This window comes from Bos indicus x Bos taurus, chromosome 8 (assembly GCF_003369695.1).
Source record: "Bos indicus x Bos taurus breed Angus x Brahman F1 hybrid chromosome 8, Bos_hybrid_MaternalHap_v2.0, whole genome shotgun sequence".
Lineage (NCBI taxonomy): Eukaryota > Metazoa > Chordata > Mammalia > Artiodactyla > Bovidae > Bos > Bos indicus x Bos taurus.
Genome location: NC_040083.1, coordinates 65,746,724 through 65,764,647, shown reverse-complemented (window position 1 = coordinate 65,764,647; position 17,924 = coordinate 65,746,724). Strand labels below are relative to the sequence as shown.

Sequence of the window (17,924 nt, the reverse complement as noted above, 5' to 3'; positions counted from 1 at the left end):
TAAACCTTCTACATGAATTTTGTCTGAAATTAAAAACTTTTCTATAGATTTCAGATAGCAGAATACATACCCAAACATTACTCTTCCTCTCCAAAAAAAATAATACAAATAAAAAGCCAGTGAGACAGAACTTAACTTACCAGATAGCAAAGCATACTATGAAGTTACTGTAAGCAGATCCGTGTGTTATTGGTATAGGAATAAACACAGCAGTGGGACAGAATAAGGAACTCACAAAAACATCTGAGAATATATTAGTTATATATTAATATATAATATATAGCTATAATACATATATATAATATACAATATACATTATATAGTTACATATTAATAAAGCTAGCATGTATGTGTGCTCTGCTGCTGCTAAGTCACTTCAGTCGTGTCCAACTCTGTGCGACCCCATAGACGGCAGCCCACCAGGCTCCCCCATCCCTGGGATTCTCCAGGCAAGAATACTGGAGTGTGTTGCCATTTCCTTCTCCAATGCATGTAAGTGAAAAGTGAAAGTGAAGTTGCTCAGTCGTGTCCGACCCTTAGCGACCCCATGGACTGCAGCCTACCAGGCTCCTCCATCCATGGGATATTCCAGGCAAGAGTACTGGAGTGGGGTGCCATTGCCTTCTCCAGTATGTGTGCTCAGTCATGTCCAGTTCTTCTCAACCCCATGAACTTAGCTGGCCAGGCTTCTCTGTCCATGGGATATTTTTAGGCAAGAATACCAGAGTGTATTGCCATTTCCCCCTGCCAGGGTATCTTCCCAAACCAGCTATCGAACCTTCATCCCCTACATTTCCTGCATTGGCAGGTGGATTCTTTACCAATGAGCCACCTGGTAAAACTTAGTATGTAAGGAAACTCAACTATGTGGGATAAAGTGTGGGTTAGTTATTAAATAGTGTAGGACCAAATGGATATCTATCAGGTAGAATACAAAAATTAATCCTATATCACATAAAGAATAAATATCAAAGATTTAGGTTTTTTTTATTTAAAAACTAAATAAAACCAATTAAAAATTCTTACAGGAAAACCCATGAGACTATGTATATATTATAGGGTTTTAGAGACATTCCAAAGCTATAAAGAAATATACAGACCTAATGACCACATATAAGTGAAAATATTTATAAACTCAACATATTATGTAATATTTAATATAAGATTGATAAATCTGAAAAAATATATGGACCATGAATGACAGAGGGTTATCTATCAAATATAAAACTGTCTTGTAAATTGACCAAAAATTAAAGAAATAAAATAAAAATTAGGCAAAAGAATAAGAGTGAACAATGATCGGAAAAACAAGTCCAAATGGACAAAAAACAGGTGAGAAGATTATTTAATTCACCAGTAGTCCCATAAACACAAAGTAACAAAGAGATATTAGTTCATGTTCCTTGAGCTGGCAGGGGTATATGAGGGTTGCCTGAGATGGGATGGAAGGCTCTAACATACATTGCTGGTGGACAATGTCATATTATAGCTTTTTGGAAGGCCATCCAACAACGTTTATTAAAATGTAAAACTGTATAAAATTTGTGACCAAGAAATTCTACTTCTGGAATTTTATCCTATCAAAAGGGAAGCCCCTGTACTGAGCACACATGTGCAACTGTCAGCTTATAGTGGTAAAAAAGTTGAGATAAAGCAATGCCCTGAGTAGGAAATGACTAGATAAATAATGGTACGTTTTCCTAATGGATAGTGATGTGGACATTCTAATGTAGAACTACTCCTGATAATGGAAAAGAATTCTTACAAGGTATTGTTGAATCAAAAAATCTAGATGGAGAAAAACTTTTATAAAATGATTTTTTTGTAAACAATGTCAAATGTGGAAGCATATAGATTCATAAATACATGTGTGAGTATGAGTCTATCTATCTATAGAGGATTCCATTACTATAGACCAAACAAGGAAGGACAAATATTAGCTTTGTAACATCCCAGCTTGACAGAGGGACTGTAGCCATGTGGAGAATACGGAGAAAGAAGGAAGAAACCAATTGAAAACAAAAACACTGCATTAAAATGCCTTAATATGATTGCACTTTAACATTTTTGTGAAACTATTCATCTATTTCCACGAACACATAAAAATGAAACCACACATAAACTAAAAAAAGTACAGTAGGCTTTCTGTATATCCAGGTTCTGCATCCTCATATACAACCAACCAACCGGGAAAATACTTAGAAAGAAAAATTTCAGAAAATTCCAAAGAGCAAAACTTGAACTTGACCAGCACCAGCAACTACTCACATAACAATTGCATTATATTTACAACTATTTACATATCATTTACATCGTGTTAGGTACTATACATATTCTAGAGTCGATTTAAAGTATATGGGAGGATATGACTAGGTTATATGCAAATACTGTGCCATTTTATACAAGGGACTTGAGCATCCATTGCTCCAATTCGGGGATCCTGGAACCAATTCCCCAAGGATATCTAAGGATAACGATTCACGTGATTTGTACCTTCCCTGCCTTCAGAAGAGGTATATTTTAAAGCTGAATCAATCAAACTGCAGTTCCCTTTTCTCTTGAACTTGCGTATAGACTTTCTTACCATGATGAGGACCTGTGGCTTGTGTTTCTTGGACAAATCAATGATATCCACTTCATTATAATAGAGATTTTCAAAACAGCCATGAAAGTTTTTATGTGGGAATGCCACTGATTTTCCATGACCAGGAATCCCTCCGAAGCTGATCTTAGAAAGAAAAAAATGACATAAATAACATTGTTTAATGATTTTCTGATTATCTGACTAAACATGTATGATTATTGGGTATAATGGTAATTGTCTCAAATCTGCTTGGCATTATTTTATATTATCATGCTAATTTCAAAGGAGGTTTTATATGTATTTACCAATGCTTTATTTATTACACTAAGATAAATATATTAAATATCCTTCTTATAATTTGCTGCTACTCATATAGTTCTGTTATTTTTGTTGATGGGGAATATTGCATCTTTATGCCCATCGTAAATTTCGATTTTTGTGACAAGGCAGCCTACTGTGATGATATTCGACTTTATAAACTAGACTGTGGGATCCTGCTCTTTGCCACAACTCTGAGAGATGAGAATTACAAAGCCACTAATAATATCATTTAAGACCAGAATCTCCAGCTGGTCTCTGCTGCTGAGGCCACTCATACCAAGTGAATGTTGAAACCTGGTTTGCTGACAGATGTGCTCAGCAGAACTGGCAGAACAAACAATGCATTTCAGTGTATATTAGACACACGTGGGCAACATGCTGCAAATATCGTCTGGTGTTTAAAAACCCCAAGAAACAGTATTCTGAGATCTGTGCATTTGGCTTTCTTGTTACTTAAAAAATTCAGATTGGAATATATGTGGATTACTTCTCTAAATTATCCTAGGTAGCTAATTCTGTTTAGGATTGCCCTAAAACAAAGAAATCTCCAAGGTAATATTCACAGCCAAACACCAGATGGAATACAGAACTGTGTGAACAAATGCATTTAAAAATATTCTTTGTTGAACTGGTAGCTCTTCATGTATGGATTTCCTAAATTTAACAACTATTTACTCTCATGTGAAGACTAACATCTGTAAGGAATAAAATGTCTCAATAGCTTGAGCATGTATCTTCCAGTGTGAAGTTACCACACATAAGAAATATTTTATCAGAGTTCTGAATTATTAGGAAAGGGAACTTTTCACCGTAGTAGTATTTTCCCTAGAAGATTACACTGCAATCAAATTATAAAATCTGTAATACTTAAAAGGTCATTTCACACCTTATAATCGAGATCCACATAGCTGGACTCTCCTTTTGCCCGAAAATGATGAGTGTGTGTATCCACAGTGAAGTTGACATCTGTACTGAGGAGCTCAATGAGAACAGAATGCCAGTGTTCATCGTCCAGCAGACTGCCCAGCATGAGAGCATCAGGCGAGGGCAAGTCAGCATGACCTGAAAAGAGAAGAAGTGTAAATGCACCGTTCCATCCAGCTCAATACCATGATTTCTTCAGTGTTTTCAGGTTTAGCATTTTTCACATCAGTTACACTTTCCTTACATTCTTTTATCCCAAGAACTGGCGAGCTGCTTTTATCTTAATCTTAAATACAGTCTTCTTTGATATTGAGTAGCATCTTCTATCTAACTTGTTTTATTATTATTATGTACTGAATTTTCAATTTTCTTGAAAATATTTTCTTCCTAGGTCCTCATCCATAGGACTACTTCAAAAGTTTCCGATAAGCCACCCTTGTCATCATGATATTATCAGGTTATTTATTGAGCATCTACTACTGATCTTACATGATTATCAAGAAATAAAACTTTTTACATAAAAGCATACTGAAGAGCACACATGCTGTTCTTAGTATAGCTCTGTAGGTGACCACGTGTCCATTTGTCTGGACAGTTTTGGTCTTCAGAATAATTATTTATAGGGTCTACTTTTTTTCACAAAAGTGTTCTTTTTTGTTGTATGTTTGTTTTGTTTTTTAAAGAAAGGCAGACTGCCACATGGAATGCCTCATTTGGATGTGTCTGGAGTCTTGGAAGCTTGACGACCCTACGTTCTCCTGCAAATGGACCTTGAGAGCTTGTTTTGAGGTTCTAGCAGAGAAGCAAAGCTACGCATATACCCTTGACCAAAGAATGGCCCTCCTCTAGAGGAGAAGGTGGTCCTCTTCAACCAAGTGCGCAGCTTTGGGAGGAACACACATGGAGCTGTGAGGGAGGAAGGGAACACCTTTCTAGCCAAGCCAGATCACCCTCACATCCAAAAGTACTCTGGTTTTAAATTAACTACTTAACTGCGAAGAAAAATCCATCACAAAGGATACTTTCATCTAAATAGTATTTCCCCAAAACACCTTTTTTTTTTTTTTTTTACCTGAATTAAGGAATAAGATGAGTTTTCCTTTAACTAACTCCAGGGTGATGTGTTTGTCATTTGGTCCTTCTCTGTGGAGTAGAATCCCATTGTTCTCTCTGGTTTTAAATTTCAGAGAAATAACTTCTTTGATTGGATTCATGGATTTATGATTAAATGTGTACAGCAAAGAACTCTTCCCATCAAAATGAACCATCTCGGATCCTACAATGGAAGACATTAATGTGGTCTAATTATAATACAGTCTTATCAGTGCGTTGAAATGTGTAAGTCAGCACACAGATATACACACATAGCATATCTCTGGCTTGTTTAGAGTATCTAACATATTTGACATATCTAAACTCCACTATTTGCCTTTTCTTCCATCTTCCCCAAAATGTATCATCTAGAAATGTTGGTTAATTTCAATTTCTCCTATCTTTTACTGGCCTATTTCCATCCTGTAAATAACAAAGATCAGGAAAAAAAGTTAAAGTCAGTTTCCCCTGAATAAAATCTCCCTGTACATTTAATAATCATTCAACATTTCTGTTTTTCTGAAAAGCTATACTAGTTCTCACAGACTGGTAAGAAATTAATAATAGTGTCATTCAATGTAAAGGGCTTAATTATTTCTGAACCAGAAACTGACTTTTAACAATTCTCACATAAGCAGTCACTTTAATATATTTTTGTCTGGCCATAAAAGACACACATAAAGATACCAGATATACTAAATACTACTGCAGACCATATTAAAGGGTTCTCAGTAAACAGGGATGTATTTTTATTCCGACATTTTGATCCAGTGACAGCACAAGGGCACAGCTATTTTGTGTTGTACCTTAAGCACACTAGGAAGATTGTTTTGCCACGTACTCTGTGTCTAATGTGTACATGGACCTGCATTTCATTCAGGTTAACTATTTCCAGGGCTTCCCTTGTGGCTCCGCTGGAAAAGAATCTGCCTTCATTGCAGGAGACCTGGGTTTGATGCCTGGGTTGGGAAGATCCCCTGGAGAAGGGAGAGGCTACCCACTCCAGTATTCTGGCCTGGAGAATTCCTGGACTGTATAGCACATGGGGTCGCAAAGAATCCAACATGACTGAGCAACTTTCATTTCTTTCAATCTGTGGGCTTCCCTGGTGGCTCAAACAGTAAAGCATCTGCCTGCAATGCGGGAGACCCAGGTTCGAAGATCCCCTGGAGAAGGAAATGGCAACCCACTCCAGTACTCTTGCCTGGAAAATTCCATAGATGGAGGAGCCTGGTGGGCTACAGTCCATGGGGTCGCAAAGGGTCGGACATGACTGAACGACTTCACTTCACTTTAACTATTTCCAGAAAACCCTTTATATTCACAACTTAAAAAGAATCATCCATTTTATGCAGGTACCTTTTGAAAAATGCAGAAGTTTGATTCATGTCAGTCAGTCCAGTTCAGTCGCTCAGTCAACGGAACTGAAACGACTTTTTGCAATCCCATGGACTGCACCATGCCAGGCTTCATTGTCCATCACCAACTCCCAGAGCCTATTCAAAACTCATGTCCATCAATTCAGGGATGCCATCCAACTATCTTACCCTCTGTCATCCCCTTCTCCTCCCACCTTCAATCTTTCCCAGCATCAGGGTCTTTTCAGATGAGTCAGCTCTTCGTATCAGGTGGCCAAAGTATTGGAGTTTCAGCTTCAGCATCAGTCCTTCCAATGAATATTCAGGACTGATTTCATTTAGGATGGACTGGTTGGATTTCCTTGCAGTCCAAGGAACTCTCAAGAGTCTTCTCCAACACAATTCAAAGCATCAATTCATCAGCACTCAGCTTTCTTTATAGTCCAACTCTCACATCCATACATGACTATTGGAAAAAAAAAAAGCCTTGACTAGACAGACCTTTGTTGGACAAGTAATGTCTCTGCTTTTTAATACAATATCTAGGTTGGTCATAGCTTTTCTTCCAAGGAGCAAGTGTCTTTTAATTTCATAGCTGCAGTCACCATCTGCAGTGATTTTGGAGCCCCAAATAATAAAGACTCTCACCATTTCCATTGTTTCCCCAACTATTTGTCATGAAGTTATGGGCCCAGATGCCATGATCTTAGTTTTCTGAATGTTGAGTTTTAAGCCAACTTTTTCACTCTCCTCTTTCCCTTTCATCAAGAGGCTCTTTAGTTCTTCTTCGCTTTCTGCTGTAAGGGTGGTGTCATCTGCATATCTGAGGTTATTGATATTTCTCCTGGCAATCTTGATTCTAGCTTGTGCTTTATCCAGTCTGATATTTTGTATGATGTTCTGAATATAAGTTAAATAAGCAGGGTGACAATATACAGCCTTAATGTACTCCTATCCCAATTTGGAACTAGACTGTTGTTCCATATCCAGTTCTAATTGTTGCTCCCTGACCTGCACGCAGATTTCTCTGGAGGCAGGTCAGGTGGTCTGGTATTCCCATCTCTTTCAGAATTTTCCAGTTTGTTGTGATACACGCCATCAAAGGCTTTGGCATAGTTAATAAAGCAGAAGTAGCTGTTTTTCTGGAACTCTCTTGCTTTTTCAATGATTCAGTGGATGTTGGCAATTTGATCTCTGGTTCCTCTGCCTTTTCTAAATCCAGTTTGAACATGTGGAAATTCACAGTTCACATACTGTTGAAGCCTGGCTTGGAGAATTTTGAGCCTTACTTTACTAGCATGTGGGATGAGTGCAATTGTGTGGTAGTTTGAGCATTCTTCGACATTGCCTTTCTTTGGGATTGGAATGAAAACTGACCTTTTCCAGTCCTGTGGCCACTGCTGAGTTTTCCATATTTGCTGGCATATTGAGTGCAACACTTTCACAGCATCATCTTTTAGGATTTGAAATAGCTCTACTGGAATCACCTCCACTAGCTTTGTTCATAGTGATGCTTTCTAAGGCCCACTTGGCTTCACATTTCAGGATATCTGGCTATTAGGTGAGTGATCACACCATTGTGGTTATCTGGGTCATGAAGATCTTTCTTGTATAGTTCTTCTGTGTATTCTTGCCACCTCTTCTCTTAGATTCACATATAAAATGTAAAATATATAAACTCTTAACTCTGTCTCTAAGCCATATAATCAAACAATTGTTCTTTGTTGCATAATTAAATAGACATGATTAATAAAAACATAACTCTGTTAAATTCAAATGTGTCCCTTAGAGTATAAGATAATAATAAACTAATGAAAACTTGACAGTAAAGAATTTAAATGCTTTCACATTTTTGCAGTATAGTTTATGTGTCACTGAAAGGCAATGCTTATTTTTGCAGTCAGTCGATAAATTTTTTTTCTGTAAGTGATTTTCCCAGGATTATTTTGATTGAATTATTTTTTTCCTCATCTTCCCTCTTGCTGTATTGCTTTGTAATAGTAATACTCATATTCTAGGGATCAGAATCTCTTGGAGTGTTTGTTAAACACAGACTGCTGGGTCCCATCTCAGGGTTTCTGACTGACCAGGTGTGTGTATGTGTGAGGGGGGCGGCCCTGAGTATCTGGGTTTCTAAAAAGTCCCCTGTGATATTGATGCTGCTGATCTATGCCTATATTTTGAGAACCACTGCTCCAAATCACCTAAATTATATTTCCCAGAATATTCTCCTCAGGCAAAATGGAGTCATGAAAAATGTATTATGTGATAGAAACACAAAAACATGGCTTAAAAAAAATTCTTTTATCCTAATGTTTTGACTCTCTCTCTAACATGATCACTAACACTAGTTTCTAGAACAATTAACCACATGTGAGTCATCAAATTATATTTTATGAGGCAGATTCAACATGTATTTTGATGGATTTTTTTAAGCCTAAAGTGACTAAATTATAATACAGATATGTAACCACTTAAAAATCATGTATCTTGTAACAGTTTAACTAAAATCTTAAATGATAATAACTTGAGCTCAATTGAAGAGGTTACTATAGAGATAAAATTCAAAAATTGCTTTTAGAAATCCAGACTTTTAAACTTCCCTTCATCTGACACCATCCACATCACGCTGCAGCCTGTTATTGTACAGTCCCACGAGCTAATTTTTCAAGATTTATTTAAAAAGAATCAAGCTTGAAAACAAAGAAGAGTTGGCAGAGAGTATAAGAACCTGCAAAGCCAAAAAACATTTGCTGGCTGATCCTTTACAGAAGTTTGCCATCCCCACTCAGCAGAACCACTTAGCGATTATTTCTGGACCTGGGTCCTGATGTTCAAGCAGTAAGAATGAACTCACAACCAGACATTTTGTGACTTTTCTATGATTGAAAAATCAAAAATCCTATTTTATATAGGAAATCACAAATGTCATTATTTTTGTGGACTTTCCTATTACATAATTCAATATACTCTATTTTCGAATATATATTTTATGAGGTAAAGAATAGGTCAATATTTCTTCTCCTGGCTATATATTTCTGCGTATAATATAAAAGACTGGTTTCTATACACAGTCTTCCATAGCTTCAAATTCTACTTTGCCCAGGATTTTGCTTTGGTATAACGAAATTTTTTTATTAAAAAAAAACACTTCTTTCCATCTTCCCTATCCCCCAACCTCAAACTAATTTCCATCCATTCCACAAGCACAGCTTTATTTTCAGTTGATATTGATGCAAGTATTACAAACTCTGCTGGATGCTGGGACAAAACAGGAGAGGACAGATATGGCCCAGCCCTCCTGGAACTGACAGTTCTTCCCTCACTTTCTCATTTCTACTATCAGGAAAAAACAGATCACACCTATAATATCTAATGTCTTACTGTGGGTTGCTAGGAAACTACAGTGACAAGGAAATGTTTTAGAGCTCAGGATGGAGATAGGAGAAACAAAGACTTCTCTGGTGAAAGTGTTTGGAAAGAAAGAATGCAAAGAATCAAGATCATCTAGGTATCAAACTATCACACAATAAATACTCTTTATACAAAATTTACACATAGGCATTGGAAAGTCGCCAACCATGGTTCAAAAACTGGGCTGCAGTGTTAACCAAGAAGCCCTCCAGGTAAGCCCACACAACAAATAAGAATACACATGATCACATAGAATATTTAGATTGGAAACTCAGTTATAATAAGCCTCATTGAACAGAATCTATTTTATAAAATATCATTCACCACCAAGTGTTCATAAATTAATCTGAATATTTGAAAACAAATTGGCAAGTCAATATATATGTATATTTTTAAATTTAGCACTAAATACTGAAACATGATTCGTAAAAGCTAAATGTAAAAATTTTAAGATAGTCATATTTTGGGATAGAGAGTATTTTGTTCAGTAAGTCAGCAGCAATGACCTCTCCCAATATGAATGGGGGAGAACACTTTGTGATCCTCCTTGAGTTTAATCTCCACTAAGTAGAGGCTCCCTTTAGCTTCAAATCATCAATCATGCCATGACCTGCAGAAGCCAACTTTCATGTCTCAGGGCTTACTGGTAATGAATGCCAAGATGAACTCGTTTCCACCAGTCCCCTAAGCATAAAATTTTTGCTATTGTACTCCTATAAAAGCAAATCAAATATTATATGCCCACAACTAATACAAATAATCCACTATATTTATTTGAATGAAAACACCAAAATAGTGCATTAAATTACCAATTGGCATCATACTTAACTTTTACAAGAAATCCTCATATTTATAAAATGCTTTTGTATGCAATTCAATTATTTAAACTATTGGGGTACTTGACACAGAAGTCACTCATTATGTGTTGAAATAGAAAGCAATAGTTTCCTCTATTGTAAGAGTACAGAACCTACATTCCAAAAAGAGTAGGGGAAATGTGATATTTAGCTGAAAATAGGAAGTGTTTTTCCAATGTCACATGTTATAAACATTTGCTTTGTTAACTAAGGCTATATTTTGATAAATGCATCAGTAACAATATTATTAAAGAAAACCCCACACATGCTTGCCATTTTATCAGGAGGGAGAATAAGTTAGTGCTGATATATTTAGAGCCTCTGGATCTGGTCCCACAAACAGCCCTTCATAACACAGAACAGTTGCTCAGAGAAAGAATCTGTGAAGTTGTCCTGTAAGGATTTGAATATTGGTTCCATAGTGGAAAACTTACTCAACCTCTCTGTGCCTCAGTTTCCTCACCTGTAAAAGGATAAAGAAGTCTCTCCCACACAACACTAAGTATATTGTTACTAAAAAACTTATCTATACAGTATGTACAGCAATGTCTGAAACATGTCTAGTCCACAGTGGGCATGGGCTACATCATTATTGTTAGTAGTAAGTCACTTCAGTCATCTCTGACTCTTTGCCACCCAATGGACTGTAGCTCTCCTGCTTCCTCTGTCCATGGGATTCTCCAGGCAAGAATACTAGAGTGGGTTGCCATTTCCTTCTCCAGGGGCCCTTCCTGATTCAAAGATCAAACCTGCATCTCTGGCATCGCAGGCAGATTCTTTACCACTAAGCCAATAGGGAAGCCCCATCTTCTATTTATGTGAAGTGAAAGTCGCTCAGTCATGTCTGACTCTTTGAGACCCCATGGGCTATGCAGTCCATGGAATTCTCTAGGCCAGAATACTGGAGTGGGTAGCCTTTCCCTTCTCCAGGGAATCTTTATACTTGGACACAAATTGAGAATGAGAAATCCATGCCCAAATTTATTTGATCTACAAAGAATAGGCATTTCCCTTCACCTCTACTCACTCCTTAGTATCTGGGGAACAGAGATTGTGCCTTATTCACTTTATTCAGCAGGGTGGCTTGCATGGGGTAAAAGTTTTGTAAACATGTATTGAACTAATACTTTTTCTAATCTAGTTTCAATATTTTCTTTTTCCATAATTGTAATGTATAATACAGATCAGCATTCTCTCATATGACTAAAGATCATTATTAACTTCCGGAGTTTTTATTTGTCATGGTGACTACTTATCCTTTCATCCTACGTTCCTCTATTCCTATTAATGCATTTTTGAAACTGAAATCTACTTCGAGTAGAATCAGTGCTTAACAGAAGGAAGTTCCATATGCAGACTTTTCTCTCAACATTCTCCCTAAATATTACAAAATAAACATTCTTTATTTTTATAAAACATTAGGAACAGGTTTATAAACATTGACACATGGTGCGGTTGTTACAAAGAACATTTTTCACTGCAACAATCAATGTATTTTTTTTTAAGTAAAATAAACACAAGGTTTTAAAACAGGCAAGTACATGTTCTAGTCCCTTCTTCTCTTCCCTCTTAACCCATTTGATTTTCAATGCATGATTTGACACAGGACGGACGTGCCACTTGGATGACTGTAGACCCCGAAGGGGATCCCCATTCTGTGCCTATCTAGTCTACATTTCTGAATTCATGAACTATGTCCCTCATTTCTTCTCCCCTCCTCTCCTCTCTTCCTTTCTTCCCTCTCTCACTCCAACAATAAACACAGTGATGAATATAAAATTTCATTACAACTGTGGGGCTAATACAACACAATATGACGAGGGAACACTTGAAAATGACACTGAATATGAACATGTGGAGTCAAAGTAAATGGCAGGAAAGAATCAAAAGATGACTAAAAAATCTCATCAAAGAAATGATGGTGAAACTGCAGAGAATTAGCTAGATGTCTGTGGAGAAGGCAATGGCACCCCACTCCAGTACTCTTGCCTGGAAACTCCCATGGATGGAGGAGCCTGGTGGGCTACAGTCCATGGGGTCGCTAGGAGTTGGACATGACTGAGCGATTTCACTTTCACTTTTCACTTTCATGCATTGGAGAAGGAAATGGCAACCCACTCCAGTGTTCTTGCCTGGAGGATCCCAGGGACGGGGGATCCTGGTGGGTGGCAGTCTATGGGGTTGCACAGAGTCGGACATGACTGAAGCAACTGAGCAGACGTCGGGGGCTTCATAGACCTGTGTCAAGGATGTCAAGTTGGAATTGATCAGACTGTATGTAAATGTTGCTGAAAACTTACGAAATGGGATGAAAGCTCAGAGAACAATTTTGAGTAGAATATATAGCCTAGAACAAGTCCATAAGAAATGTTAACTTTAACTGGATGGGAATGCTAGAGAGGCGAGGGGCAGGGGAAAGTGAAGAGTCTCATGCTAGATCCTGGCCTTGGTGTGTAGGTTAGTAGGGACTCTAAGAAGACCTGACACTTTCCACTTTTACTCTAGAAATGGGGGAAAGGCTTTTCAGTTAGTGAAAATATATATGCCAACTGAAGAAGCCATGAAGGTATGCAGTGTTTATAGGAATAGTAAATATCATTGTAAATGGAATGTAAAAAGATGACACTAAAAAGAGATAAGCAATCTAGACATTCTCTCACTAACAACAGGGCAGAGGAAGTACACATGAAAAAAAGATAATAATTATCACTTTGAGCTATAAACCAAATCAGATTAAATTACTACCAAAAATAAAAATGCAAAGTGCTACACTTCAATCATTATTAATAATAAGAATGAAGACAAAACAGAGCCACTAATATTGAGAAATATATTCTGTGTTGTTTTACAAGTGATGATTATTTCCTATTTGCATTTTTATGCTAGGAGTCCCTTATGCCCAACAGTTCATGTTTGCTGAATTTAGGATGCACGCAGGTTCTGTGACAGCTGTACAGTCAACTGGCCCTTCCAGGCACCAGACACGCAGCTTTGATCTTCCTGGTACTGACCTCTAACCCAAGAAACTGGAGTAATATCTCTTCACCAAGAACATCAAGCTAACAGCAAATCCCCATCAAAGAGCATGTTCTGCTTTGAAGTCAGTAAACCTGAAGTTGCTTACAGAGTAATGGGAGAAGGAGACATTAATTTCATGGGATCAAAGAGAAACTCTAAATATCAGGCATCCTAGCCATCACAGCAGTGAGCACACTGACAGACCCCAGAACCAAAAGGATGGAAGGAAATACAGAAAGAGGGAAAATAGGTTGATGGCAACCCAGCACCATCCGTGCTGAATGGTCCAAGGACTCATAAACACTAGAGAGCTGAGGTGGGGTTAGGAAGCAGAGCCAGAGTAGAACATGCCATTAGGAAGGGGTATGAAACAGAGGCTGAAGGTGACCCTTGAATGTGGGATGGGTGGCTTGGGTGAGCCTCAGCTCCAGAACCACCCATTGTCTATGGGGGTTATCAAAGTGGAGCTGATATCTCCGCTGTTCAACAACTCACACCCATGCCATCCCTGCACCACAGGAACACTGAATTCCTACTCCCCCAGTTTACATATGTTGTTTTGTCTAACAAGCACCATCCCTACCCCCGTCTCACTGCCCATGACCTTTATTTTGAAAACTGAATTGTTTTGAAAAAGTTTCCTTTTCCAACCCAACCCCTCTGTTCCCCTTGCCCCATCATCATGTTACAATATATTTGCTTTGTATAATTTTATGACTTCTCATAAACTCCTGACAAAGAAATAAATAATCTCAAAAGCATCCTCCACATACAACCTAGTTCTCTGCAGATAAATTCACATATGACCAGTGAGGGAATAAAGAAATCAATGTCTGAATAGAATGGTAGTCGTGAATACAAAATGAGGAAAAAAGACAGTTTTAAATCTTAGATCCAATATGTAATAGCTCTCGCAAATATCTAATTTCTCAAAGGTTTGGTTTCTTTCTTTTCTGAAGCAGTGAGGTTACTACTATACTGAATTCATTTGGTTAGAGTGGGAGTTGAATGAGAAAATGTTGCAGGGGGTAGGATTTGACATATTAAATATCCTGTGTATGGTATATCTTATGGTTACACTTCTATACAAAGTTAATACTTTGATCAGGGACAGAATGAAGTGTGACAAAAACCCCAAGATGTTCCCAACCAACTTATTCTTCAGGTCACTCTTCCAGTTTTCTAGAAGATTATATTTTAAATTAATTTTTTCATTTTTGTGTTCACTTACAAAATACCAGAATATTCTAGACCTTCAAAATGGCAGCTGTAGATTTGATCCCCCATGTATTTCATGGAATGCTTTTACGCTTGTCTTTATGCTCAAATTGACTGCCAGCATCTTTATTTTTATTGTCAGTGGGGAAAAGCCGGAAGACATAAAACATAAATGATGTTCAAAAGAAGTTTCCACAGCGACGCAAGTAGAGAGAAAAGTGAGTCACCATGGGGACCAGGGAACATGGGGACATCTGTTCTTACCTGTTTTCCCACAGGAGGATCATTCCATCAATCACAATAAATACAACTGCTCTTGATTTGAGCTTTGTTTATTTTATGAAGTGCCTGCTATATAACAGGTATTCGGCTAACCTCTGACAATCTAAGATTTTAAAGCTCATTTCGGGTCCTTCTCCGAATTCAACCTTAAAATAACTGTAATATTATTAAGACTTTCCATAAAATCAGTTCTGCCTGCACAGATATTTAAAAAGCTGAAAAGTCAAGTTCCGTTTTCAATTTAGTGTTTAGAACACAGCACTCCACCAAAACCTTCATTTGAGGAATAAACACCACTTACTGTAGGCACATCCATACACTTCAATCCGCATCCCAATCCTGCCTTTGGGGTTCCAGGTTAAGGGGAGGAAGCGCAGGAATCTGGCTTCGAAGGTAGGCTGGAGTCTGTAGTGTACCACACTGTCTGCATTTGTGTTTCCTGGAAAACCCTGAAAGAAAACAGAGAAAGGAATCAATGTGTCTGCATAACACCATCTTCCTGCTCTCACCTCACAGGCTCATAATGGCAAACAAAGCTTCACTTTGTTAGTATGCAAATTCATGGCTGCTTTAGAGCAACTCTCCTAATTTTTGAGGCATGTGACAATCTCACTTCAATGCCTGGATTAGTCATCACCATCTAAACTTTCCTTATTTGTAGGGTAGTTTAAGCTTCAATGGCACCATTAAACTGGCTATAAACCTGCTGCTTTCGAAGACTTGCTTTTAGAAAGTGGCTCAGCCCCCACCTAAATCATTTCCTAATCTCCAAGTAGTCAAGACACACAACCTCACTTTCAGCACAAACAAGCACAATGTCAGCTTGCAGGATGTACAAAAAGAATCCTAAGATTCAACGCAATCCCTATCAAGCTACCAACAGTATTCTTCACAGAGCTAGAACAAATAATTTCACAATTTGTATGGAAATACAAAAAACCTCGAATAGCCAAAGCGATCTTGAGAAAGAAGAATGGAACTGGAGGAATCAACCTACCTGACTTCAGGCTCTACTACAAAGCCACAGTTATCAAGACAGTATGGTACTGGCACAAAGACAGAAATATTGATCAATGGAATAAAATAGAAAGCCCAGAGATAAATCCACGCACATATGGACACCTTATCTTCGACAAAGGAGGCAAGAATATACAATGGATTAAAGACAATCTCTTTAACAAGTGGTGCTGGGAAATCTGGTCAACCACTTGTAAAAGAATGAAACTGGACCACTTTCTAACACCATACACAAAAATAAACTCAAAATGGATTAAAGATCTAAACATAAGACCAGAAACTATAAAACTCCTAGAGGAGAACATAGGCAAAACACTCTCTGACATACATCACAGCAGGATCCTCTATGACCCACCTCCCAAAATATTGGAAATAAAAGCAAAAATAAACAAATGGGACCTAATTAACCTTAAAAGCTTCTGCACATCAAAAGAAACTATTAGCAAGGTGAAAAGACAGCCTTCAGAATGGGAGAAAATAATAGCAAATGAAACAACCGACAAACAACTAATCTCAAAAATATACAAGCAACTACTACAGCTCAACTCCAGAAAAATAAACGACCCAATCAAAAAATGGGCCAAAGAACTAAATAGACATTTCTCCAAAAAAGACATACAGATGGCTAACAAACACATGAAAAGATGCTCAACATCACTCATTATCAGAGAAATGCAAATCAAAACCACTATGAGGTACCATTTCACACCAGTCAGAATGGCTGCGATCCAAAAGTCTACAAATAATAAATGCTGGAGAGGGTGTGGAGAAAAGGGAACCCTCTTACACTGTTGGTGGGAATGCAAACTAGTACAGCCACTATGGAGAGCAGTGTGGAGATTCCTTAAAAAACTGGAAATAGAACCTCCTTATGATCCAGCAACCCCACTGCTGGGCATACACACTGAGGAAACCAGAAGGGAAAGAGACAGGTGTACCCCAATGTTCATCGCAGCACTGTTTATAGTAGCCAAGACATGGAAGCAACCTAGATGTCCATCAGCAGATGAATGGATAAGAAAGCTGTGGTACATATACACAATGGAGTATTACTCAGCCATTAAAAAGAATACATTTGAATCAGTTCTAATGAGGTGGATGAAACTGGAGCCTATTATACAGAGTGAAGTAAGCCAGAAGGAAAAACATAAATACAGTATTCTAACACATATATATGGAATTTAGAAAGATGGTAACAATAACCCTGTGTACGAGACAGCAAAAGAGACACTGATGTATAGAACAGTCTTATGGACTCTGTGGGAGAGGGAGAGGGTGGGAAGATTTGGGAGAATGACATTGTAACATGTAAAATATCATGTAAGAAACGAGTTGCCAGTCCAGGTTCGATGCACGATACTGGATGCTTGGGGCTAGTGCACTGGGACGACCCAGAGGGATGGTATGGGGAGGGAGGAGGGAGGAGGGTTCAGGATGGGGAACACATGTATACCTGTGGTGGATTCATTTTGATGTTTGGCAAAACTAATACAATTATGTAAAGTTTAAAAATAAAATAAAATTTAAAAAAAGAAAAAAAAAAAAAAAAAGAATCCTAGACCCTAAAACTTGAGAGGTGGTGGGGTGGGGATCTGACCAGTGTTCTAGTTCAAAACCCTTAACTTATAAATGCAAAAATGTTAGTTACTTAGACATGTCTGACTCTTTGCAACCCCAGGGACTGTAGCCTGCCAGGCTTCTCTGTCCATGGGATTTCCCAGGCAAGAATACTGGAGTGGGTTGGCATGCCCTCCTCCAGGGGATCTTCCCAACCCAGGGATTGAACCTGCATTTCCTGCACTGTAGGCAGATTCTTCACTGCTGAACCACCAATGCAAA

The 17,924-nt window shown here is 37.9% G+C and overlaps 1 protein-coding gene across 2 annotated transcripts in view; it reads right to left on the bottom strand.

Moving 5' to 3' along the window:
- Window positions 1–17,924, bottom strand: part of LOC113897259 (contactin-associated protein-like 3) — a 238,670-nt gene that overhangs the window by 104,150 nt on the left and 116,596 nt on the right. For both annotated transcript variants that reach the window (XM_027549777.1, XM_027549776.1), the window contains exons 4-7: window positions 15,370–15,517; window positions 4,902–5,105; window positions 3,792–3,967; window positions 2,585–2,728 (exon numbers count right to left, since the gene is read on the bottom strand). In XM_027549777.1, coding sequence (XP_027405578.1) covers window positions 2,585–2,728; window positions 3,792–3,967; window positions 4,902–5,105; window positions 15,370–15,517 — 672 coding nt within the window. The remainder of the gene's footprint in view (window positions 1–2,584; window positions 2,729–3,791; window positions 3,968–4,901; window positions 5,106–15,369; window positions 15,518–17,924) is intronic.